This window comes from Littorina saxatilis, linkage group LG17 (assembly GCF_037325665.1).
Source record: "Littorina saxatilis isolate snail1 linkage group LG17, US_GU_Lsax_2.0, whole genome shotgun sequence".
NCBI classification, from domain to species: domain Eukaryota; kingdom Metazoa; phylum Mollusca; class Gastropoda; order Littorinimorpha; family Littorinidae; genus Littorina; species Littorina saxatilis.
In genome coordinates, this window is record NC_090261.1 from 50,784,296 (window position 1) to 50,811,934 (window position 27,639).

Consider the following 27,639-nt stretch of genomic DNA (forward strand, 5'->3'; position numbering starts at 1 on the left):
ACAGAGACAAGTCAGACAGAAAGATTGAGATGGACAAAGGGAAATAAATGCGTGCACTTCAAGAGACACTGTCAACAACCTATAGTTAGCTCCCTTGCATGACCCTTCTTTCTCGTGTGAACAATCCAACTCACCATCTCAGGTCTTGCCAGGGTATATAACATGAGATAAGATTATCGCCCCTATTTGGACACAAACCAAAAACTCAACAGCCTGAGTACTCTGTGCAAAATCTGAAAATGTTGAGGAATTTAATTTCGTAATTACTTGTTGCTTTTTTACATTTTAGTCAAGTTTTGACTGGTAGGAATAACGGGTCAAAATTAACTCAACTGACCTAAATAAATCTGTTGTTATTAAAAAAAACAAAAAACATAACCACCCTCGCTCGCACTCACGCACACACACACGCACTCAGGCACGCACACACACCGTGCACGGTACGAATGCACGTACGCACACACGCACACACCACACAAACACACACACACACACACTCACACACACACACACACACACACATACACGTGGCCCACACTCACTCACACACACACACACACACACACACTCACACACACTCACACACACAAACTGATTAGCATGATTTCTTTTATGCATTTCTCCCTTCATCGAAAGGAAGGCTAACACACACTAAGGAACACAAAGTACACAGATTTTCCGACTGCGCAGAAACCTGATACTCATGAATGAAGACGAGGGCTATTGAAGAGTGGGTATGTTGTCGGTGCACAGTATTCCTCATAAACCAATGGGACTGTTACACCAGTCAACTTTGCTGCATTCTGCTGGGTGCTGTAGCGTAGCTTGCACCTTTCACACTGCATGGAGAGTTGACAGGAAGTACGAGTGGTGTTTTTATACAGTGCTGAATGAACTGAATAATGTGCCGGTAACAATGTGCTTTTAAGGTAGCGGGCTGTGTAAGATGCCGCTGTGTATAGTCCAGCTGAACAACCAGTGGTGGACGTTTTTTAAAAATGTATTTAACAAAAGTCAATAGAACTGACAATAGCACTAATCGTCATAAACAACTTTTCCTCTTGAGCACGTTTTAAACACTTGGCCCTCAGCCAGACTATACCCGAGTAGCTGCAGCTGACTCGAGTTGGTCGAACTCAACTTTCTTTGTGCGACGATTGTGTTCAGCTTGGTGCACATAAATTACTACATGGTGTAATTAATCCAGTAACTTAGGTGTTAGCACATGTCAGCTGATTTAACCGGGTTCAACAAGCATGGGTCTAGTCATAAACATTTCGACAAGTCACCGCACAGGCCCGCCTAGCTGTATGTACTCACATCAACAGACTATAATTGTAAAACGCCCGTCTTTAGAAGTTCATGATTTCCGAGTAAAGAATTACTTCTTAGACACTGCGGTATTGACGTCTGAAGGGGTGCAGTGGAGCTATGAAAAAGGATAGCTGATGAAATGTTACAATAGTAACAAGGGCACCAGATGAACGGCAAAACTCGACAAAGCATTTGTAAGTATACATGTCGTTTACATACATGAACGCACGTACGTGTGTGTCTGTGTATGTGTCTGTGTCTGTCACGTTGTCTGTGTCTGTGTATGTGTCTGTGTGTTCGTGTGTTTATTTGTGTTTGTCTGTGTGTCTCTGAGTAATGCATGCTTGTTTGTCAGTTTAATGATTGTTTGATTTTTTGGATTTTGTTTTGTTTAGAGAACGTCAGAACTATGACTGAGAAAAAAAAAGGATTTTCATGTGACGTCTGTTACGGGACAGGAGATTCTTGTTTTGATGAAGGAAATAAAATAAAAAAATTAAATAAAAATGCCTTTATGAGCAAGAATAAAACGTATGGATAACAAAACTGTTGAACGGGTGCATGTTTTGCACTGACAGCTACTTGCTCAAATGCACACTCCTACCTGTGAAAACAGTTAGGATCCCCATCTCAGATCTGGTCAGGTTTTTACATGGGATAAGACCATCCCTCCACTTGGACACATACCAGAAATAAACACCCTGACTGCTTGCTGTGGTGAGTTGGAATGTTTTGAATATGTTATTTTTTTAATGGCGACTTTTTCAACGAGAATTCAAACTGCGTGCAGAGAGTACCCAGGCTGTTAACTTAATATTAGTGTGTAGCCAAGTTGAGGAATGGTATTATCCGACTTTAAAAAGCCAGGCAATGTCCGGTTGAAACGGTGAGCCGGTGTAACACGAGAAAATTACTCCCACGAGATTTTTACTCCGGAGTAAACATTTCGTTCGAAAAAGTCACCCCCTTTACGAAAAAAGCACTCCCCCATTGCACGAGAAAATTACTCCCCAAGACAGGTGAGTTCCGAGTAAACATTTCGTACAAAAATGTTACTCCCCTGACGAATAAATAACGAATAAATTACTTCACCCCAAAACGAGCAATTCAACTTTCCATGCCAGGTGTACGAAATGTTTACTCCCTTGTCCCCTGTTGGTCTTGGTGGTGGAAGGGGTGGAAGGAGGGTAGCGCGACATTCGTGTGCGCGAGATCACTTATTGGCATTATCCCTTCGCCCGCATCCCATTTTTGCGTACGAGATTTTTACTGGAAGTAAAAAAAATGGGGAGTAAAAATTTCGTGGAGGGAGTAATTTTTTCGTGCCTTGGGGAGTTCTTTTCTCGTACGAAAAGTGTACTCGGAGTAAGAATTTCGTACGAAATATTTACTCCGGAGTAAATTTTTCGTGGAGTAAAAATTTCGTGTTACACCGGACGGACGTTTTCACGAGAAGGAGTGTGCCTTTTATTTCTCTTGCCTTAATACCCCCCGTGAAATAAAAATAAAAAGCTTTTCGTGCATCGCCGTACATGCCTCCTTTATGGGACTACACTTAGGCAACGCCAAAACCTGACAGACAGGGTTTGTGTTCGTTTCTGTTGTGTCATTATACAGAATACAGAATACAGTATTTATTGAGCCAAGTGACATTAAAAAACATTTAAAGCACAAGGAATTTCGCGTAGTGTTGGTAAAATCACGCACACACACACACCCACACACACACTGACACACACACACACACGCCCACACATACACTGACATACACACCAACACACACGCGCCCACACTACAGCAGTCACGATCACACCATCACACGCAGGGCAGACATGAGGTAAAACAAATGACAATCATCTATTAAAAGAAAATGTACAAAGAGTGGTCTAAGATGCTGGTGGAAGGGTCTACACAGAATACAATTGTATAATGTCTGAACAGCCTGAACGGCGATGAAAACAGAGTTGTCCAGGGGTGAAGCAGTTAAGCCCTGGGGGAGGGGGGTGGGGGGGAAGGGGCGGGTTACAACCTGGGGTACAGGGGCAACGCCCCGTTTGGGGTGGGGGGCATAGCCCCACTGAAGTTGAAGACTATTAGCTATTTTATAAACAATTGCTGGCTTATCCTTGATTTTAAACATGATCAACTGGTGTCAGCAGCCACTCATTATTTCTTTTAAAGTTAGTATTAAATAATGGCAATTTATCTTCCATGATATCTGCTCCCGACATCATATAGTATGGTTAGAAAAAAGACATGTCGCATAGGAGTGGCAGTTAAAACTGATACTGATTAAACAAACTAACACTTCCCCCGGCTTTACAGACAGAAATTACAACAAAATTCCCAGACTTTTTTTTTTTTTTTGACAGCCGAGGGGGGAGGGGGGGTTGTTCCGGAACCCCTGTGACCCCCCCCCCCCCCCCCCTCCTAATCCGCCCCTGTTGCCCTTGTAAAAGGGATACGATGTTGTTTTGAAACATTCAGATCAAAGCTGAATTACGTACGCCCATTCTTATCAATGAAGTGCAACTGCGACGTCAGAATTGACAAAAATTGATTCACTGAACTGGCACAGGATTTCATATATAATGAGATGCTCTTTTCTTTCTTTTTTTTCCTTTTTTTAAGAGCTATTCTTCCTGTGTAAAGACTACAGTGTCGTGTACGATTCTTTCCAAAGTGCAACATTCCCTCATCTTTTTCAGATTTTGAATCTTATTTTGTGTTTTAAGCACACGAAAAGTATGTATCGTATTGTATGTGTCCTGTGTAATGTATGTATCGGTAATACAGACTTTTTTTTAATGACCAAATAGATAATTCCATATATATAACTAAGTAAGCACATAGGTATATGTGATTAAAACAATCATGCTTCTGGGTATGATACCCAAGTTTCAATTTAATAGAGGAGATACACAAAGAAGTTACACAAAAATCTAGATTGAAACAAATTATAATATTATGTATACTGTTATGCCCCTGGTTGTGTCAAAGAAGAAATAGCTCAGCCAAGCTAAGTTCTTGTCACTTATTGTTTGTCTGTGCACTTAAAAGAACGTTGGGTCGACATATTTGTGATTGTAACGTATTGTTTTGTCAATAACAAACGTTCCAACAAATTACCTTTCTTGGGGTTTTTTTCTGAATTTTGGAACGTTGGCAGTCTCTTTGTTTTTGGATTTACATGAAATAAGCAAGCTCTTCCTTTCCGAGCACCTTTCTCTAATCATTTCCATTGAGACAACAACAAAGAGTTAACAATAATTCAATTCAATTTAATATAACTTTATTATCTGAATGCATTGCAAACATACATTTTTCTTTGGGCTCGTATATATACACAGATATTACATCACATAAAATCATACTCTCGAAACATATCAACACATTAAATTCACACATCTGCATACACATCTCCAAACCCTCACACATCCATACCCGCATCATCAAATAAGATAACAAACCTGGATAAATACCATCTAGACATGTGTATTCCTGTTACAGATTACAGGCGAATGTATCGCGAGGAACTCTACAGGGAGCACAACAAATATGGCATCACCATTAACTGAGATAAAGTCCTTGACTTGTTCTGTCTGCTTGGAAATTCTTGACGATCCCAGGTTGCTTCAGTGTCACCACACCTTTTGCACCAAATGTATACAGGATGTTGCTGATCGTCACTACGGTGGTACGTCATTCCCTTGTCCAACATGTCGCTGTCAGATCAATCTCCCGCCTGATGGAGTTCCCGCACTGCAGAAAAACTTCTACATCACAGACGAAGACCTCGTCCGAGCTCGACAAGGACTTTTCCACTGTGGGGTGCATTCAGGTCATTTGCTTGACATGTACTGTTATGACTGTGAGGAACTGCTGTGCCCAAAGTGCGTAATCACAGAACACAAGGAACACAATACCACAGATTTGACCGAAGCAGCCGCCAGTGCAAAGAATCAACTGGAACAGAACAAAATCCGTCTTGGGATGGCTATCACTACAGTGGAAAGTAGGATTCAAGCAACGACAAAGGAACATGAGGCTCTTTGTGACAAAAAGGACGCAATTGAAAGGAACCTACGAAGCAGACATGCAGTTATTGTGGCCGCAGCTAATAAGTATCTCGAAGAAACCTTGGACTCTTTGAAAAAGGCTTTTCAGACAGCAGAAAGCAATGTGTCGGCTGATCTACAAACAGAGACACGAAACAAAAGCGCTCTGCAACAGCTTCAAAGACGCCTACAGGACGCACTCGACAATGATCTTCCCTGTAGTCTGCTTGATGTCGTAACGGAAATGAAAGAAGGGGATGGGAGTGAAGAGTCAGTAGGAAAGTTGGTACCGGAAGAGAGAAATCAACTCGTTCGCCCTGTACTTCGCTGCGCCACCACAAAAACCGAGGACCTTGTTGACCGCATACACAACTATTTTGGCACTGTTGAAAACATCCAAGTTTACACAGGATGTCACACAAATGACGACACCAAAGTCGAGCCCTTCAACATCGGTGAAGAACCTGGTACTGAGGTTTTCTCGATGTGCTTAATAAACAAAGGACACATCCATCTGTCGTATTCATGGCATAAAGGGAGCCGCACAGCGTGTGCTGAGGAATTTGACAGCAGTGGCAGACATACAAGAACTTTTGACACAGCCACAGGCAAGGCATCTTTTAAAAGTACCAAACAGGCATCCATGCAATACACTCAACAGGAAGGCAGGTTCATAACCTGCTCAAAATCAAATGAACACTTTTCTTTTCACAACAACCTGACCTTAGGGCGAGCCACAGTGAAGAAAACCATCGTGAAGAGTGCAGACCCTTTCACAGCTGAAGACAAGGAAGAGTTCACCATCCAGTGTGGTCCGCATCGTGCTTTTGACGTGGACTCCACAGACCAGTACTTTGTGATTGTCGAGGAGTCCAAAACTTCAAATTCAGAGCGGAAGGTGCAGTTGTTCATACGACCACACGAAGACACACCGGCGAGATCGAGAGAGCGTCTAGCTCTAAATACAGAAGGATCCGCTACCTCGCCTTCCAGTCGTACTACAGCCACTGACGTAACCTACAGCTCACCAAGCCAGCCGTTCAAACCAGCAGACGTGTGTTTCTACAAGAAAGGACACAAGGAAGTCCTTCTGATTGCCGATGAGATCAACGACGCCATCCACGTGGTTCACGTGAGGCCCGAAGAGCTGGAGTTTACTGGCTACCTGTGTGCCGGTCACCCGCTGCTGGTCCAGCCCACGGCCCTGACTGTGGACAGCAGGAACAGAGTGTGGGTCGCCTGCAGGGGGAGGGTCATCCTCATTGTGGAGCCTGACATGGACATTTTCTATGACATTTAGTTTGTGAAAGAATCACAAATCTTAGGGACGCGACCAACATTTTATTGAAGAGTTTTAGTTGAACGATAAGGCGGATCTTTTAGTTATTTACTACGCCTCGTATAAACAGAAAACTAGGCAGATGATACGTTTAAGTGTAGACCTTCCCTTGTAAAACCAGTTATATGACTGGAAAAGCCATCCATTCCCCTATCATATTCATCAAACCGATTGTGTTTTTTTCTAAATATCAATCAATCAATCAATCAATGAGGCTTATATCGCGCATATTCCGTGGGTACAGTTCTAGGCGCTCTGCAGTGATGCCGTGTGAGATTAAATTTTATACGGCCAGTAATTGCAGCCATTTCGGCGCATATTTACCTTTCACGGCCTATTATTCCAAGTCACACGGGTATAGGTAGACAATTATTAACTGTGCCTAAGCAATTTTTGCCAGGAAAGACCTTTTTGTCAATCGTGGGATCTTTAACGTGCACACCCAATGTAGTGTACACGGGGGGGGAGTTCGGACACCGAAGAGAGTCTGCACACAAATTTGACTCTGAAATAAATTTCCGCCGAACCTGGGATCGAACTCACGCTGACAGCGGCCAACTGAATACAAATCCAGCGCGCTACCAACTGGGCTACATCCCCGGAAGTGTTTGTACAGTGGCACCTACTGCACAGACTGTTTTTTAACACATGTTAAAGGCACAGTAAGCCTCCCGTAAACCATCACAGATACTGTCAGGCTTTTACACACAGTACAAACACCCTTCCATTTGAACGCTCACCGAACGGGAACATCCTAGGTGCCCTACGTAAAGAGCGAGCAATTTTCAAAGAATTAATTTTGCGGATTGTCTGATAACAAAATCGGACCGTGGTGCGTTTTGGCGCTAGACCTAACTTTTAAAATCTAAATAATAAATTGACAGCTTGTTACACAAACATTCTTAAATCATAAAAGATTGTTTTTTTTACCAAGACAAGATCAGTACAATTCACAGTTTTGAAAGTTTGAAAAAAGAAAAGCCCGGAAGCAGGGTCACGCAAGGTCATGGTTCTCGTAGCAGACGACGGTTTATGCCTATCGCCAGTTCCTCTGAAAAGTCACAAGCCATCGCTAGAGTTCTTGTGAATCACAGCCGTTTGTTTCGTTTAGATTCAGAGGTACATAATAACGTGCTATTGCAGATAAGCTTACACAGTCTGCTACCGACGGTGGGGAAGTTCTTGACCGCAGCATGGCAGGTCAAAATAACACACTGGGACCGAAGTAGTGGAGCTTAATTGATACCGACATGGTTGCTGCACAAACGGCCAGCTAAGCCACTCCTCCTACTGGCACGTGCGAACACTGCGATTGCGCGTGCTGTGACTGCGCCTGAACTGTACAGCGAGTCGCATTCAAATTACAAACTGACGATTACATTGTGAAACAAAACTTGACTAAATGTAAAAAGGAAACTGGATCACACGGGTTCACGATGGCTCAGGGATAAGATAAACAACGCAAAAATAAATTCTTTGAAATTTGCTCGCTCTTTACGGAGGGCACCTAGGATGTTCTCAAGCGGTGAGTGTTTAAATGAAAGGGTGTTTGTACTGTGTGTAAAAGCCTGACAGTATATGTGATGGTTTACGGGAGGCTTACTGTGCTTTTAACACCTGACGAATCTCAACCTTGGGTAATAGAATATTCGGTATTCGGTATTCTGTTGTTTGTTTCAGTATGTTTGTCTTTTTTTACATTTAGTCAAGTTTTGACTAAATGTTTTAACATAGAGGGGGGAATCAAGACGAGGGTCGTGGTGTATGTGTGTGTGTGTGTGTGTGTCTGTCTGTCTGTGTGTGTGTGTAGAGCGATTCAGACTAAACTACTGGACCGATCTTTATGAAATTTGACATGAGAGTTCCTGGGAATGATATCCCCGGACCTGTTTTCATTTTTTCGATAAATACCTTTGATGACGTCATATCCGGCTTTTTGTAAATGTTGAGGCGGCACTGTCACACCCTCATTGGCTCACGTAAGTGTAGCCTATGCGATGATAAACTTTGTCCGTCTGTGCGTGCGTGCGTGCGTGTGTGTGTGTGTGTGTGTGATAGAAACTTTTACATTTCCGAGTCTATGGATTACGTCAGTCTCGGTCAAAAGTGTTTGACGTGTGTGATAGAAACTATTTGAAGACGTCACATTATGACGTAAGAGGGTTAGACGTCACGCAAAGGAATTACTGAAAGTCTCGGTCATTGTTATTGTGAGCGGGCCGAGACTACTTGGCAGATCCAGGGTCTCGCTTTCTTGCACAGTTTCACCTATGCTTACTGTGTGTGTGTGTGTGTGTGTGTGTGTGTGTGTGTGTGTGTGTGTGTGTGTGTGTGTGTGTGTGTGTGTGTGTGTGTGTGTGTGTGTGTGTGTGTGTGTGTATGTGTGACGGAGTGATTGAGTTTGTGTTACTGTTTGTCGATTTCTTACGTGAGCCTTGAAGGCTTCGCCTCTTGTTTTTCCATTAAATTGATTGAAATTTTGGCAAAGCAATCTTCGACGAAGGCCGGGGTTTGGTATTGCATTTCAGCTTGGTGGCTTAAAAACTAATGAGTGAGTTTGGTCATTAAAAATCGGAAACTTGTAATTAAAAAAAAAATTTTTATTAAACGATCCAAAAACAATTTCATCTTATTCTTCGTCATTTTCTGATTCCAAAAACATATACATATGTTATATTTGGATTAAAAACAAGCTCTGAAAATTAAAAATATAAAAATTATGATCAAAATTAAATTTCCGAAATCGTTTTAAAAACTATTTCATCTTATTCCTTGTCGGTTACTGATTCCAAAAACATATAGATATGATATGTTTGGATTAAAAACACGCTCAGAAAGTTAAAACGAAGAGAGGTACAGTAAAGCGTGCTATGAAGCACAGCGCAATCGCTACCGCGCCAAACAGGCTCGTCACTTTCACTGCCTTTTGCACTAGCGGCGGACTACGTTCAGTTTCATTCTGTGAGTTCCACAGCTTGACTAAATGTAGTAATTTCGCCTTACGCGACTTGTGTTATGCTTTTCTACTTTGTTTTCGTATTTGATTGTTTGTTGTCGTGTTTAATTATGCGTTCGTTTGTGTCACATTGATTGATGGTGGGCTTGTTTGCTTATTTTTACATTTGGTCAAGTTTTGACTAAATGTTTTAACGTAGAGGGGGGAATCGAGACGAGGGTCGTGGTGGTGTATCATGTGTATGTGTGTGTGTGTGTGTGTGTGTGTGTGTGTGTCTGTGTGTGTGTGTGTGTGTAGAGCGATTCAGACTAAACTACTGGACCGATCTTTATGAAATTTTACATGAGAGTTCCTGGGTATGATATCCCCAGAAAAAAATTTCATTTTTTTGATAAATGTCTTTGATGACGTCATATCCGGCTTTTCAACCAAATTGGTTGAAATTTTGGTCCAGTAATTTTCGACGAAGCCCGGACTTTGGTATTGCATTTCAGCTTGGAGGCTTAAAATTTAATTAATGAGTTTGCTCATTAAAGTTGTCATTAAAATCGATTTTTCGCAAACAGATTTAAAATTGATTGCATCGTATTCTTCATCACATTCTGAATCTAAACATATATACATATGTCATGTTTACTCTTAAAATGTGATCACAATTAACAAAAATAGAATAATTAGTCTTACGATTAAAATGTAAGAAATCGATCCAAAAATTATGTCATCTTATTCGTGATCATTTCCTGATTCCAAAAACATATAGATATGATAAGTTGTATTCAAAACAAGCTCAGAAAGTTAACAAGAATACAGAAAAGCGCGCTTTCCTGCTTAGCACAATACGCTACCGCGCTAATCTGGCGTGTCAATATCACTATGTTTTGCACGTGGAAGGTGAGCGATTTCCTTCACGCGGGGATTGACGAAGCTGTACTGTCTTAGTGACTAAATACAGTGCGTTCAGTTTCATCCTGTGAGTTCGACAGCTTGACTAAATGTAGTAATTTCGCCTTACGCGACTTGTTGAGTTTATGTGTTTGTTTGTGTATGTGTGTGGGGTTATTTTTTTCATCACCGGATGTTCTTTTAAAAAAGAGTCGGAAAAAGGTCTAAAATAAAATGTCCAAATCTGAGACGAACTTTCAAAGACATGCATGAAGTCTTGATTGCAATCGGAGGAAGTGAGGGTTCTCTTTCGTTGAACAATGCCTGCAGGAACGAAGAATTACATTATTTATACAAGCGCGCGCACAAACACACACACACACACACACACACGCACACAAACACACACACACACACACACACACACACACACACACACACACACACACACACACACACACACAAATTAACATCATACTGATCAGGCTATTGCACAAAACAAATGAGCCAATTTTCGAGGATACAAAAACAACAACTAATGTTTGAACAAAAAATATTGTTATTCAACAATTCCAAGTCAAACCCCTGAATGAAAATATGCATCCTTAAATTTGTTTGGCCAGTGTATTACATCAGACGCGAAATTTGCCGTGACGAACGGTACATCAGCATTTTCCCTCCCGGAAATCGGCATGATAATTTCATATCTGAGGAAAAAACCATCGATCGACGCCTGTGAAGTAAAATCATAAAGAGTAGTATCATTGAGTATTATCTCACGCAGCTCAGTCAGCTTAAAATTGATCGGAAGTCACGTGTGTAGAGTGGCAGGACTTTTTCATTCGTCGTGTAAAAACTGTCGAGCTATATATCTCCGTCTCGTGTCCGTTTTCTTCCTGTGATTGTAACAAGGCGTAACTACAGAGGTTGTATGTGCATGGAAGCCATTATCAAAACAGGTATTTCTTTTACAAGTACGAATCCGGGCTCTCCCAGTTTAAACAGATCACTCTGCAAACCATGCAGACAAGCCAAGACAAAAAACACAGTGACTGCATTTAATTGCAGGAAGACATTGGTAAAACTAAATGTAAGATCAACTGAATGATAACTTCACATCCGTTATGTTCAGATTTTCCCCCGATAAAATATCACATAACTTATAAGATATATAATATAACATGAAAATGCTCTTGGACACAAAAGCTGTACTAAGAAAATCTGCAAGAAAGCGTTACCGATTTTTTAATTATTACATCTCAATGCTTTAATTTGACAGAAAGATAGACATTCTAAAATGGGGGAAAAAAGCTGTGATTGCAATAGAAAACATGTGAAAAAGATGACAAAGAAATGCGGCAGACCTGTGTCCAGTGTCTATCTAACTTTGTCTGTCTGTCTGTCTGTCTGTCTTGCGGAGGAGTTTGACGGAGGAGGGGAGCTGTCATCAGTTTGTTCCCGATGGAAGGAAAACCCACCAGCATCTAAAAAAGAGATGATTAGTTTAATAGATTAGCTTATCCGCCCTCGTCACTTGTTTGACACTAAATGACTGTAGTTTTTCCCCATGAGCAAGCTCCTCGAAAGATGTCACTTCCTTGTGTATGATATATAATGTTCTGTGGTTTGGATGTTGATTTGTGATTTTGAAGTCGGCCATCTCGCTTCGTTTATTTGACACTACGTTGATCTTCTACGCAAAAGTTCTGTTTTCGCATGGACAAACTTCTATTCGATTCATCGCATTGTGTTTATATGATATCACTTTGGACTCCTAATATAATTAGTGAAAGCGCTGTTTGAGGCTACCAACGTGCGTCACCAAGCTTCTTCTTTTTCAGGTAAGACAAAATAAATGTGTGTGTGTGTGTGTGTGTGTGTGTGTGTGTGTGTGTGTGTGTGTGTGTGTGTGTGTGTGTGTGTGTGTGTGTGTGTGTGTGTGTGTGTGTGTGTGTGTTTTCAGTAAGGCCGCACATCCTTCTCGTAAAACAAGCTAGTTCGGGTCACCATCTTAGATATGTCCAGGCTTTTATATGGGATAAGACCATCCCTCCACTTGGTCGCATCCTCAAAATCAACAGCATGGGTGCTCTCTGTGCACGATTGGAATTGTTTGATAATTTAATTTCGTAAAAGCTACTATAGTGCCTGTTCAGTAGTAAAACAAAATGTTAATACAACTGTCCACAGCAAGCAGTCCTGCTTTTGATTGTTGGCGTGTGTTGTATGTGGCGGGATGGTTGTATCCCATGTATACGCCTGTCCAGATCTGAGATGGTGAGCCAACCTAGCTGTTTTCTCGGCCTTTAATGGCCTGTGTTTGTCCGATAAAGTACTTTCTAGTTGTTTCGTCGTGGCCAAGCAGTGTTCGAAGCTTGAGGTAAGACCAAGGAACTACATATGTGTTTTAATGGCACATGTCTGTCCGTTAAAGGTACTCTACCGTGGTTTCCATTGGAAACAAGCCGCAGTTCTATTGTTTGAGATAAGGCCAAAGAAATTTATATTTTTGTGGTTATCGGCACACAGGTTCGACCGATAAAAGCACTCTTTGCACCGGGTGGTTCCAGCTCAGCAAAGGTTTTATAACTTGAGGCAAGGCCAAAGAAATGTCTATGTGTTTAGTCTGCACGTGTCTGACCAAATAACCACTCCTTAGTGGTATATTGTAACTAAGGCTCTATTATTTCAGGCAAGGCCAAAGAGACATACGGTATGTATGTGTTTATCGTTCAGTGGGATGCTGTGTCAGAAAACAACTTTGTTGAAGTTTATGTTCTTTGTGTTAATTATTTTTAATTTCCATACTGCTGTTCATTCCTTTTTGACATAGTCGATTCATTTATGTGCGACATTGTTAGACCAGTACCTTCATGTGTAATCATTTGATTTGTGCAACCGAATTGAAATATCATCAATTTACCAAGGAGAAGATTAGAAAAAGGTAAGTCAATACTGTGAAGATAGGAGAAACAGATGTAAGGTTTTTATTCCTGTTTTTAGGAACAACGACAATGCCGTCATCCGGCCTACCCTCAACAGCGTCATCCTTTTTTCGCACCCTTAATCTGTGTGACGTCGTTATCATGACGTTGCTTCTGACGTCACTAGAAATGTGTCGTAGCGAAATGCTTGTTGGTGACACCGGGAGACGGAAGACTGATCAAGACTCGTCGTATCAGCTGCGCCTTTCGATTGGCAATGTTCGACAAAACTGGACTGCTTCTGAGCATGGCGCCAATACATTTGTTCCTGGTGAGATCTGTCTCTGTCTCTGTCTGTCTCTGTTTTTGTATGTACGTATTTTGTATATCTGTCTTGGTCTGTGTCTTAATCTTAATTCTGGTTGGCTGGCTGGCTGGCTGGCAGCCTGGCTGTACCTGTCTGTCTCTGTCGTTCTGCCTGTCGGTCGGTCAGTCTGTCTGTCTGTCCGTTTGTTCTGTCTATCTATCTCTGTCTCTTCTCTGTCTCTCACTGTCCCTGTCTATGTATCTCTCTCTCTCTCTCTCTCTCCCTCTCTCTCTCTCTCTCTCTCTCTCTCTCTCTCTCTCTCTCTCTCTCTCTCTCTCTCTCTCTCTCTCTCTCTCTCTCTCTCTCTCCTTCCTTTTTCAAAATAATGTCATTAAGGAGTATTTGGTTGGCCCCCTCTCTTTGCCCTATGTCAAAGTTTACATCCCCCGTTTGTCTGTGAAGAACACTTAGGTAATTCAGCCTCAGAAGATTTCACAATTTTTTTCTTTGGCGCTGAAAATCCCAATGTTTTAATGATGCAAGGTGCATGTGACATTTAAAGTAAATCAAGCATATCAACAACTATCTGAGGTTTTCTTTCTGATCGCAGGACATACTTCAATGAAAACCATGACGGCGTGTCCATGGGAGAGCGTGACGGACACAAATCCACTGCGAATTCCCAGCGTAATCCAGTACGCTACCTGTACACAAAGCAGTTCTACAGTAAGATTTTCATCTGGTCAGGATTATTCGCTTTTATTTTAGCATCTTACAACCCAATCAAGTCAACGGCCCGGCTGCTTCCTGGGTAGGGCTGTTATGGTGGTTTTGTTTTAACTCTCTCAACAGAATACACTGCCACACCATGTGTCCAAGAGAAAGACCCGTTGCACTGATGTTTGATGGTTGGGGGTGAGGGTGGGGGTAATCTTATTCAATGTAAAAGCCTAGCGAGTTTGTTTGTTTGTTTGTTTGTTTGTTTAACGCCCAGCCGACCACGAAGGGCCATATCAGGGCGGTGCTGCTTTGACATAATTATAACGTGCGCCACACACAAAACAGAAGTCGCAGCACAGGCTTCATGTCTCACCCAGTCACATTATTCTGACACCGGACCAACCAGTCCTAGCACTAACCCCATAATGCCAGACGCCAGGCGGAGCAGCCACTAGATTGCCAATTTTAAAGTCTTAGGTGTGACCCGGCCGGGGCCGGTTCGAACCCACGACCTCCCGATCACGGGGCGGACGCCTTACCACTAGGCCAACCGTGCCGGTAGCCTAACGAGGTTGAGATGGTAAGTCGAATCGTTTACGTAGGAAGGCTTACTGTGCTTTTAAACTTTCATCTATCTTTCATCACATTTGAATCAAACTTTCATCATTTTGTGTTCTGACAGCTGTCCGCCAAAGGAGCCACCGACACCATATATTGCCAAGAAAACCACGTGACCCTTCCCTATGTGCTGTGCGAAAGGGAACCCATGGGAGGCGGCGACCCTGGCCCTTGTGACCTTCACGTGACCAGTGTCCCTGTGAGCTGTGTGGCTGCTTTTCCTCTCCAATCTTGAATTAAAAGACTTAAAGCGTTTTCAGCGCTAATGTTGTCCATTGATCTCCGCTTTTCACGGTTAAAATTTGAAAATGGCGAATAAAAAATTGACGTCCGACCAGACTTGTTTTTCAGTGTTGTTGTTGTTGTTGTTGTTGTTGTTGTTGTTGTTGTTGTGTTTGTTGATGATTGTTGTTGTTGTTGTTGTTGGTGGTGGGTGGTGGTGGTGTTGTTGTCGTTGTTGTTGTTTGGCCGGTTAGGTGGTGTTTTTTTTGTCACACGTGTTTGTGTGTGTATATGTAGGTGTATTCAGTGTGAGTGTGTGTGTGTGTGTCTGTCTGTCTGTCTGTCTGTCTGTCTCTCTGTCTGTCATACTAGTATGCACTGATCTGAATCTTGACGTTGTCAGACTTATTCGCGATCCTATCGTCAACCACAATTTGTGTTTACATAAAACAAATCGATACGTGTTTTAGTTGCACACATATTAGGAAATGTAAAGTGTTGGGCACGAGCATGGATAGTTGTGGTTCTGCAAAACTCTATCAACCTCATTGCCGGTTCGTTGAGGTAACGCCAGAAGGGAGAGAACCCAGCTCCACCATCACTAGTCTTTCGAAAGCAGTTGTCTACCTTATGCAGAATCCCGCTCACACGCATTTCACAGTGGCGAGGTGGGCTGGGATGACAATGACAATGACAATGACAATGACAATTCTTTATTTTACTATACGGGATTTTACGGGATGTACTACATGAGCAGAGCTTCTGCCGCCCCACTCACCGTATGTGACCACCCAGTGTTACCTTAAAGCGCCGTGTTACACCTACTTCGAAATCTGACTTTAAAAAAAACAATCGTCCGTTTCTATCAGGCAAGAGGGGCCAGGGACGTGGGTTGCCGCTTGCTTGAAGGTAGGCGAGAGCGTTTGTGAAACGACTGCCGGATTTGGTGCTAGCCACGCGAGAATCGCATACAATAGACGATTTTCGAAAATAACTCTGTCAGGATTATCAGCGGTCTGGAAGAGTAGGAGCCCCTGTACCTCGGACAAACTTTTCACAACCGACTTCCAGAGCATGTTCCACGCTTCTGGTCGGCTGTATTCTGCGATCGGGACGAACAACTAACTCTGATGTGTATGCAGGGCGCGCACAATACTAATACAGTGGAACCCCCCTTTTAAGACCTCCGAAAATCTGAAAAAATCAGGTCTTAAAAAGGAGGGAGTCTTAAAATGGGGGTCATTTTACAGAGGTTATGAACAGAAAGTCTGAGAAAACAAGGTCTTAAAAAGGAGGGAGTCTTAAATTGGGGGGGGGTCTTAAAAGGGGGGTTCCACTGTACCCTTTACTTTCCAAAATTCAGCGTTCATGAGCTCATCGGAGTTCAAAATGTGTTCCAGAAAGGATCGAAGCCACGTGGATTTGGCTAGAGGTCACGTGAGTTTAAGAAAACACAAGTGCTTAGTGAACACTTCCAGTGATCAGCAAGCCATCGGTGACGATTCATGGCTCCGATGATTGGATTTTTCAAAAGAAAATGGTATCTTATTTAGCGCACGCAACATAGCATACACATGATAGTCAGTTGTTTGTCCCGATCGCAGGATACAGCCGATCGGAAGCGTGGAACATGCTCCGGATGTTGTTGAAAAACTTGTCCGAGGTAAAGGGGCTTTTACTCTTCCAGACCGCTGAAAATCTTGACAGAGTAATTTCCGGAAAACGTATATATTGGTGTACAACGAAAGAGTGGCCAGTGAACAGCCAATGGGACTGCCGCGAGTTGTGCAGCTGCCATGTTTCTTTCATGATACTTGTCATTTCATCAAGCCAATTCCTTGCCTTCCTCAGTCTCGGTTTCGTGTAGCGGCCCTAAATAAACACTCTTACCTTTCCAGTTCCAGACACACGCATGTTGTTATCTCAGTGGATATAAAATAAATGGTAACAAGGGGAAAGTGTTTTTCCTCGCAAAAATCAAGGCATCTCGCTGCAAAGAAACGGGGTTCGGGATTAAATACCAACAACAACGAAAGTTACTGTAGGTTTCACTATGTCCGACTATTTGCGGCCTGCACTCTAAAATTTCGCAAAGCCGACCTATTTTGCCGGGCTCGGAACGGTATCGTTTCTAGCCCCAAAGACCTAGTCGCTCCTAAGAAACGCTGATCGAGATAATGGAAACAACTTTGAAAAAGAGAAGAAAAAAAAAGGTAGCAGAGCGGCCAGCTGCGTGCCGTTTCCCTCCCACACTCATTAATTCCACTCTCAGCGGCTGTTCCCTCACTTGTAAACACGCCCCTGACAAAGAGGGGCGCACTTGCCACATCTCAGACTAGTGCAGGGAGGTGATGACGACATTACGATGATTCTTCCCGGCAGTCTTCCCGGCAGCAACATCCCACAGTGAGCTTCCGTCAGTCTATGGACAAGCAGTTACAATCGTTCACATGATTGTTCTGAGCTTCAAGTATCGGAACTTTACTCTTCATCAAATGACAATTCTTGTGCAAAAACGATTGAAGGTTTCGTTTCTTTACTTTCATTCAGGTGTTCACAAGAACTATACTTTTTGGTACAGAAAAGTTGCCTACAAAGCAATGTATTTGTGTAAGTGGATTTTGGTTTCGTATACATGTCTCCAAATTATTATTATTATTATTATAGTGAGTATTTCTACGCACATACCCTCATGGCGTTTACAATATATGCCGTGTGAGATGGAATTTTTTACACAATATATCACGCATTCACATCGGCCATTCAACAAATGGAAGAGGCCTTTTTCTCTCTAACTGCATAATATGAATAACATCATGATTATGCCAGTAACTTTTCCTAACGTGGATTTTGATTCAGCCATCGAATGACTCAATTTAAACGATACCTCTTTACTTAGAATAACTTCGGACTTCCGGTATCAGTAAGCTGATATCTCTGACTCGGCGTCAATCTTGTGTCCTTTATCCTTGTAATGACAGTTCCAATTAATCATCACTGAGGAGACCTAATGAGTATTTGATTGTACCCATCGAAAGTGTTTGGGAAAGACTGAACTGAAAGGTTCAAGTTCTCACACATACAAAATATGTGTACATTTAAATTTAGAACATGTTCATTATGACTGTGTCCGTCTTGGGTCTGTATAGCGTGGTTGCTGGTCACAGGTGCGTAGAGTTCGCCTCTAAATTAGTCTCCGCAAATTAACCGTGTAAGGCCAAAAAAAAAATAGGTCTGTTTACGGTAACCCGACCGACCCTATTTTTTTCGCGCGACCCTAGACTTTTTTTTTGGCATTTGGGGGGGGAAAAAAATCTTTTGGTTTTTTTTGCAAAATAACGTAAAAATATGGTTTTTTGAAAAAAAAATAAAAAAAAAATTCCCGACCTACCGACCCTATTTTTTTGGCCTATGTTACCGTAAACAGACCTCTTTTTTTTTGCCTAAAATTCATGTGCAGCCTCAGTAATAGCTAAGTACTTCATTCGTCAGGACACCAAAGTGCTGTTCACATGGCAGACTTGCAACCAACTTCCCCCCAACTTTCAAGCGATTTTAGTCGGTGGCAAGTCCAATCAAAATCGCTGCCCATGAGAACAGCACAAACGCACAAGCTAGTTTTAACCGGCGATTCTCATTGGACTGTACCATTCAGTCGGGATTGTCCGGTCGTCTTCGTTGTTTTCCGGAGAAGGGAAGTAACTGCATAAGCGTGGGTTGGCTGTGCACAGTACTTAAAAACCCGCACGGAACACTTTCCCAAGAGACAATTTTTAGAAATAACTCCGTCTGGTTTGTATGGGTTGTGAAAGAGTGAATGCCCTTGCTTTTAGGGGGACAAGTAAAATTAATGCAAACGTGCTCCTTGTCCGCCACGTGTTTCAGACACACCCCTAGCTAGTGATCGGCCCGTGGAATGTTTGTCACCATTTAAAGGAAGAGTATTCACTCTTTCACAAACCATACAAACCCGACAGAGTTATGTTCGGAATTCGTCTATTCAATTACGGTCAAACTGATCACATACACAGCACAAGAAGCAGACATTCCGGCATGCCACGACTTAGCCGCGACTCAAAACGATTCCCAGGAACAGACTTCCGTCGGAGAAGAGAATCGGCATCTGGTGAGCGTCATCAATTACAGTGTCACAGGTTTTAATGACGCTGGCAAGATGGCGGCAGTGACACGGCGGTGTTTAGCTCCGTACGCCATGTTGCAGGAAATAAAGGAGTGTTCAATGAGGGTCTGAGAGCAGTCGGGAAGCCCACAATGAGAGTCTGGTGCTTCTGCTGACTGCGCTATTGCCTCGCTAACGGCATCTTGAGGGGCCTCAATTAACTGCTAGTGTAATCACAGCGCACCAATCCACCCGTCTGACGGCGCTGCTGCTGTTGTTTAAAGCGCTTGTTGATGTGACTTTTTTGGTGTGTTCAACTGTTGTAACGCCATATCGTACATTTTGCGTTGCGTTGACGATGTTTCCTGGCAAGGCAAGGCAAATTTAATTTCAAGAACCCCAGAGTGGCAAAATAAAGTAGGCCTACATAAATTTAAAAACTGATAACAATAAAAATTTAAAACATGACAGCAATTAAATGGAACACACCACTATATATAAAACGTAGAAAGATCATCACTTATGCAATCTTAGCCGTTCAAATTCAGTGTTCTAAATCTAAAGAAGCTACAGCAAGGTACCAACATTTGCAGAGACAATGGCGTGGTAGTGTGTTGAAACTGGAGCAAGATCTTGACGTAAAGCGACAGTTTTGGCTTCGAAGTTTGGTTTTGTTCCGTGAACCGTGCCTTGTATTGTTTTCGTGCTCAAAGGACATAACTATATGGTGGATTGTTGGCGATCGAGAGAGTTGCTGTGGGACACTAAACTTGATTTTAACTATTGTTAGACAAGCAGCGTACCTCTTTCTGTCTCTCTCTCTCTGTCTCTCTCTGTCTCTGTCTCTCTCTCTCTCTCTCTCTCTCTTTCTGTCGCTCTCTTTCTCTCTCTCTCTCTCTTTCTTTCTCTGTTTGTCTCTCTGTCTGTCTCTCTCTCTCTCTCTTTCTTTCTCTGTTTGTCTCTCTGTCTGTCTCTCTCTCTCTCTCTCTCTCTCTCTCTCTCTCTCTCTCTCTCTCCCCCCCCTCTCTCTCTCTGATTAAAACCGTATAGTGTCCAACGGAAGACTACCTAGACCAACATGAGCACAGTATGTTGCAGCAACAGCTCTTTCACTAAACATCGTAGTATACCAGAACCCAAGCTGCGAAGAAACATATAAAGTGATAGAACAGCGGGCAAACGATGGCAGCCAAATGATATTTACTTTGCCACTAAAACCAGCCCACACTTCGTTTAACCACAGCCGATAGCGGCAAGTATGATGCTAGATGACTTCACTCAATCTGGCACTCGTGTAAACGCAGGTTGCTCACCATAAGGAGAATTAATGGCTGAAAGGGGACGTGACAAGAAAATTAGAACTATGCACGTGAATCACGCCTGGCCTGCGCTGAGGCGATTGCATTCCTCTCTCTCTCTCTCTCTCTCCCTCTTTTCTCTCTCTCTCTCTCTCTCTCTCTCTCTCTCTCTCTCTCTCTCTCTCTTTCTCTCTCTCTCTCTCTCTTTCTCTCTCCTCTCTCTCTCTCTCTCTTTCTCTCTCCTCTCTCTCTCTCTCTTCTCTCTCTCTTTCTCTTTTCTCTCTCTCTCTCTCTCTCTCTCCCTCTCTCTCTCTCTTCTCTCTCTCTTTTCTCTCTCTCTCTCTCTTTCTCTCTCTTTCTCTCTCTCCTCTCTCTCTCTCTCTCTATTCTCTCTCTCTTTCTCTTTTCTCTCTCTCTCTTTTCTATCTCTCTCTCTCTCTCTCTCTCAGTCTCACTCTCTCTCTCTTCTCTCACTCTCTCTCTCTCAGTCTCACTCTCTCTCTCTCTTTTCTCTCTCTCTTTTCTCTCTCTCTCTCTCTCTCTCTCTCTCTCTCTCTCTCTCTCTCTCTCTCTCTCTCTCTCACTCTCTCTTGCTTTGTTGTGTGATTGGTTTGTCTACCTATGTACCCTGCAGAAGGGAATGAAAGGCGCCCTTGAGTGTATCAAGCCACAGTCAGATTATCAACCGAGATAGACATACATATAGGTATACACACCCACACAGACAGAGCGAGTGTTCAGAAGGACTGGTATGACGACATATTAGTGCCAACAGTGTTAAATTACACAGATCATAGGGATCTTAGTTATTATCATTGATAATACCATTTGCAAGATACCGTAAACGTCACCAGCGTTCCCTCAAATCACCAGTGATGTTTACAAAGCTAATTGAGGTCTCCGGCATGATTTTGACTCCTAAGTCAGCTGTTGGGCGGCATTCAAGTTTTTTGGCGATGGTAATATTATAAACAAAACAGATCACAAAAACTTAAATATGGGTAATTCGCGATTCATCGCTGTAATTTTCAAAGACTTATGCAAAGATCATTGTGTCATTCGTATGTATTCACACTTTTGTTTCGTCTGTCTGGTGGCACACTACTAGCACCAAAAGTCCAAATTGTGTTTATCTTGGCGAGTAATTGGAAATGTTTTTGTGTTCTTTGTAATTGCAGCGGTGCAACACCTTTGGGACCCAACCCAAAGTGTCCTTGCATTGAAGGCAGTCTGTCATGACAGGTATATCTATTTTGGTCATACAAGTAGACAAAGGGAGAGAAGAAGTTGTCCTTTCATGGGAGGTGTTCTCTCGGCGGAGGGGCCTGACGTATAGTATTGTATAATTGTAAGTGGTAAGTTTGGCACTTTCTGTTATTTTCACTAGTGTGCCATACAATTATAGTTATCCGTAATAATTAGTGCACTTTCCGTAATTGTCGGCGGTGTTCCTTGAATTTAGACTTATCATTAACATTGTATGCACTCTCCGTGATTGTCCAAAGTGTTCTTTGTAATTATAGTTGTCCGTGATAATTACGACACTCTCCGTAATTACCAGTAGTGTTCTTTGAAATCATTGTCATCAGTTATAGTTACTGTACTCCCCCCTCTGCTTCTTTACCTCTGTAAACTTCTAGGGGTAGTTATTTTTCGATAATGACCCAGCAACCAAACAAATAACGACCCAGCAACAGCCTGAATCCTCGATAGTGCAATGGGTTGAGAAGTTGTTCCGTTTCGGTACTACTTTTTGCGACTGAAAAGTTCCGAACGCTCTAACGTACGAAGTATACATCTCTGGAGCAAACAATACAAACATACCGCATTTAAATTAACAACTACAGGCCTGAACACATGAATCTTCATATAAAATCCATGAGTTCGGTTGTTTTCTGAATCTAGATTTGCCGTGCTCAAACGTTCATCACAAGCAATTTCCAAGAGTCTAGCGACAAGAGTAGTTCCCCTTCTTTTCACTCAGTTTCTTCGACAACAGACTGCAATCCGACGGTCAGTTTTCAACAATATTTCATTTAATAAACAGATCACACGCAACCAAATGCACACATCTCATCAATTTAAACAACATAAAGCGGTTTCATACACTATTTTCCCCAGAAAACTGAACTTCATACAGTTTTGAACGTTGGAACACGGGTGCAAAAGTTCGTCTGCTAGTCCCATTTGATGAAAGAACATTATCGTAAGCGACACCAAAACATATACAGAACACACAATATCTGCCTTTGCCGCCACGGCAGAATAACAGCATATCTGTGTACTTGATTTTAGTCCAAAATAGGAAAACTGACAAGAAGTGTTAACAGAATGGAATGATTTGCACGGAACTATACAACCGCGCATTAATCGATCGCCTGCGCAGGTTGACTGGTTGAGTGAATAGGATTCGATCAAACTTTCGCAAAAAACCTCCTCTTTTCTTTGAATAACTGAAGAAAGGAGGAATAAAGAAAGCTCGCATTTTTCATGATCCGCTAACTTCGACCATTATTTTTAATAATCACTGAGACTCGGCGTGTAACCTCTACGTACTCCCATCTCCCCCCTTCCCCCGTCGCGATATAACCTTCGTGGTTGAAAACGACGTTAAGCACCAAATAAACAAACTGTACTATTCGTAATCTTATCTTCTTCTTGTTGATCGCCTTTACACTTGGAGTCCAGCTCTGGATATATACTCTTCATAATAATCTTAAAGATTATTTGCAATCATACTTACCAGTGATAACTACTGCACTCACCAGGGCTGACAGCAGTGTTCTTCGCAATTAGAATTATCCGTGATAATTACTGGCACGCTAGTCCGCAATTGTCACTTTTGGCGCTAGCACGCCGCCGTAGACTGTGAAAAGAGATAGCGGGAGGACGGTCTGAGTTGTGTCTCACTGCGGACCTCCGTGCTCGCTTCCAGCTGCCTCCCGTTGGCCTGTCTCCGTGTCAGCCCGGCTTACGGCACAAGACCAGATTATGCTCATTACGTGGCTAACATACAACCCTCGGTTCGGCCGGTGGAATCAAGTGCTTTGTTTTCTTAGGTTTATACCTTGATAATATGTTTTCAAGGCGCGAAACTGTGCTCACTCTGTCCAAGATAATGATACAACTAAAAACGGTGCTATTACTAATCAGACATAATGACACAGGGATTGTCCTGGTGGAATCAGATGCTTTGTTTGCCTTGGTTTATACCTTAACCTTACGTCAAGGCGCCAAATTGGGCTCATTTTGCCAAAAGACTAAATAACCAACTTTTAATGGCGCTATAGGGTAAGCACATCGTAATCGGGGGCACACAATCATTGCCTCAGTCTGTCTGTGTCCATGGTTTGATGTTGCTAATGTTTGCCAAATGTTTGTTCAGTTGAGTCTTTTTAGTGATTCAAGTGTTTTGTGAAAATACTTCTCGTACGTGTCCGAAATTAAGGCACGACAAAAACATTGCTCATTCTTCCCAACAGGAAACAACTGATCATGGCGCTATAGGTTTAACTCATACTGAATATTGCTGTTGTGTCGTTTCTGTCCAGTTGGGACTGTTCCAAACGCTTTGGGCTTTCAATTTCTTTTGTATTTTCAAACCAGGACGTAAACTAGTCGTGCTCATTCTCAGTGCCCAAGACTAAAGCTTGTCTGTTTCTGACACCATTTTCAAAACGTTTTCTGGAGAATTTGACCAGGGATATTTTGTTGTACCAAAATTTGAGGCGCACTGGCATTGATTGCATCGATAATATTCCATAACTACAATAATGAATTAAACAGACGGGAATCGTACAGAGCCGGTCTGACTCTTCAGCGTCCCAGTCCCGATTCTGCGTCGTGATAATTTCCCAGTGCTGTTGAGGACACATAGATCTATAGCAGACGAAGCCCATTTGATTTTTTAGAAAATTTAACCTAAAAGCTGACAAATGTCAACGAATTCCACTGTTGTCGTCATCAAATTTCGGGTATCGAAGTACTCTTTCACAGATTAAGATATAAGTCAACTGATTTTGATCCATTTTAGGGGGAATTTGATGGTCACTGACAATATATTCGTAGTTTCGTTTGTCAGTCTCAGCCATCGGACCATATAACATCACAGCATCCTTAAATAATACTTCAGACTACAAATACATAAAGCGAACCAAATATTTTAATAGTCGCTTATCGGCCAAGGGAGAAAACTGATGCTTTTCGAGGCGAGGAAAAAAGGTGGATCGGTTCGCAAACAGACCTGCCTCCGGAGCGCCGCTTTGCCAGCGTGAGGCAAGCCAGTGTAGCTAATTAAGCCCTGCAATGAGACATAAATCTGACTTGATGGCGGGGAGGGGTGCTGAATTCGTGGTGGGACTCACGTAATTAGCGCAACGGAGAAGCGGTGGCGTCCCAATCGTTCAGATAAAGATTACTTCTCGCCCCTTATCCACCTAACCTGTCTTCAGCACTAAGAGCGCGATAATTTTTAATACCTCCCAGAATGCTGGGCCGGCCCGGCTGAAAGCAGCCATGAAATTTCTATTCGTGTTACTACTGCACTGAGGCCGGTTGAGACGAGATTTGTCAGGCGAACTGGCATCTCCATACCGTATTTGTTATTCCAAAACGACTACTCTATGAAATCACACCGTGTAATGTTGTCAGGTCCATTTGAGATTACCCGGACTGAGGCGACGATAATTGAGGGGGGAGGGGGGAGGGGGGAGGAGAGCGGGGTGAAACGGGGAGGAAGCGAGGAGGAGGGGCATCGATATCTCTGTTCTCTGCATAAACGATGTTCAGTTTTCGAGGACAGGTGTATTGCCCCAGTGAGCATATTCATACTTAGCAAAGAACTACTCTGTCATAAAATCACACTAGAGCGCCGGACGTGATAATCACAACTATGAACATCTTTGAAATGCTCTTATTTTTCCTTATCTATTTTCTTCTTATTTTCTTATGCTCATTCTTCTATCCCCAAAAGTGATAAATAAGATGTAACTTTTTTTCTGCTTTTTCTCCTTCTTTAAAATGATTTTAACCATTCTTTTCTGTCGAGCACTGCGCATCCACCCCGGTTATTCCGGGTACACTGACCAGCTGGGCAAAATCTGCATGACCTCTGGTCAAGCAAATTTTTCGTTCAAGCTATCATCATCCATCCCGGTAAGTCCGGGTGCACTGACCAGATGTGCCGCGAATGACCGTTACCTCCGGTCTAACCGTTCGTCACGCTACGGACAATGCCGTCCGGACTCAAGTGTCTGCTTCCTGATTTCCGTTAACTTTTGTTCCGGTGCTGAGCTGAAGCAGGAGTTGATTACTGTCAGGCCTAATTAGATGAAGCCCCCGCTACCGTAAGACGCGGACAGGAGACACAGAGTAATCTGATTTTTCTGATTCAAAACACTCCTGCCCGCTTGCCATACGCATTTGCGACGAAGTGCCAGTATACTCGTATAATGAGCCCAGTAGGCGTTTTGATACGTTAAAGGTTTACACTTCGTAATTAATGCTCGTTAATTCATTTTGAAAGTTTTCGATGATGATAATAATGGCTGGTTCCACAGATCCGAGTATCAACGAGAAGGTGGGTTTTGGAAAGGCATTAACTGACGTTTTAGGACGGTGACTATTACGCGAGAGATTATCGGCAAGGGCACAGCAACACTTTTAGATGACAGAAAAATTATGTTGTTGTTGTTTGCGTTCATGCAAAAATTATTCTGAGAAAACTATGTTGTTAGACCCGTGAGCTCATTTCTCTAGGTTCTCAAGTATACGTATACATGGTTATCTGCATGTCAGTGCAGACAGCATAATTATCAAAACTAATACTTCCCGTCCATGTATATTTATATTTTCGATTTAAAGTTATATTTTTCCTTAATTTTTGGTTGAATAATTTCTTCTCTTAGGCTACTCATCTTTGTTTTGCATCTGTTTCCATTTTGCTTTTTGTTATATTTTGATTTTTTTATGTCGGTCTTGAATAAGCCGTCAAAGCCGAAAATTCGATAGTTGTGTTGTCTTTGTCATTGTGAGTGAGTGGTGAGTAAGTTGTGAGTATGGATTTCTTTTATTTTTAACAACTGTGAGTCTCACGAGCAGTCAATTAGATTGTTTGATAAAAAAATTCTGATCTGAAGGACTAAGCTGAAGGAGAATCATTGTGTTCTTATATAAGCTCGTTCTGCCTGACCTCGAGAGAAAGCAGAGGCCGAGGGTAAAGATGACAGGAATATATTATGTGAGATTGCACAGCTCTCGGAATGCAATGAATGGACCTCACAATTAAGAGACGCAATAAATGAGTTTTGTTATCTCACAGTCATCAAGGGGAAAACACTAACTTGCACGAGACATTCTGCGAGTAACGCAATACACACGCACTCATTAGTGAGACTCACACACACACACATACACACACACACACACACACACACACACACACACACGCACACACACACACACATACACACACACACACACACACGCATACACACACACACGCACACACACACACACACAAACACACACACACACACACACACACACACACACACACACACATACACACTCACAAAAAATATATTCATGAACGTATTCCCACTCAACTCAAAAAGCAGTAAGGCTGTCGATTCCCTTTTGGTATCATCCTGAACTCAGGTAAATGAGTTCCTTCCCTTCGGGTCTCATTTATCCCTGATAGGATACCTTCGTTTTCTTTCTCTGGAGAAGAAATCGATTTTTTTTTTTTTACACATTTAGAGCTTTTCGTAATGTGTTATTGATATAAGCAGATTCGCGATCGTCGATAATGATTTTTCCTAGTGTTGTGTAATGTTTAAATTACAAAGGTATTGTTATGTAAGACAGTGTCAAGCGAGCTA

At 42.4% G+C, this 27,639-nt stretch overlaps 1 protein-coding gene across 3 annotated transcripts; it reads left to right on the top strand.

The window, feature by feature from the left end:
- The first annotated feature begins 1,272 nt into the window (after positions 1 to 1,272).
- Positions 1,273 to 15,457, top strand: LOC138953786 (uncharacterized). Of its 3 annotated transcripts, none has more exons than XR_011451611.1 (4): positions 1,273 to 1,508; positions 13,553 to 13,804; positions 14,391 to 14,506; positions 15,183 to 15,457. XR_011451611.1 is itself a non-coding variant. In XM_070325693.1 (4 exons), exon 1 carries the CDS (start codon positions 4,873 to 4,875, stop codon positions 6,670 to 6,672), a length of 1,800 nt encoding a protein of 599 aa, XP_070181794.1. In that variant the 5' UTR covers positions 4,802 to 4,872; the 3' UTR covers positions 6,673 to 12,390; positions 13,553 to 13,804; positions 14,391 to 14,506; positions 15,183 to 15,457. The 3 variants fall into 3 exon arrangements, 1 of the variants encoding a protein (XP_070181794.1); XM_070325693.1 differs by lacking the exon at positions 1,273 to 1,508 and adding an exon at positions 4,802 to 12,390; XR_011451612.1 differs by lacking the exon at positions 1,273 to 1,508 and adding an exon at positions 12,511 to 13,262.
- The last annotated feature ends 12,182 nt before the right edge of the window (positions 15,458 to 27,639 follow it).

Bases quoted from the DNA above. Each gene is read 5' to 3' on its own strand.
- LOC138953786 (XM_070325693.1), top strand. From the start codon at position 4,873: ATGGCATCACCATTAACTGAGATAAAGTCCTTGACTTGTTCTGTCTGC.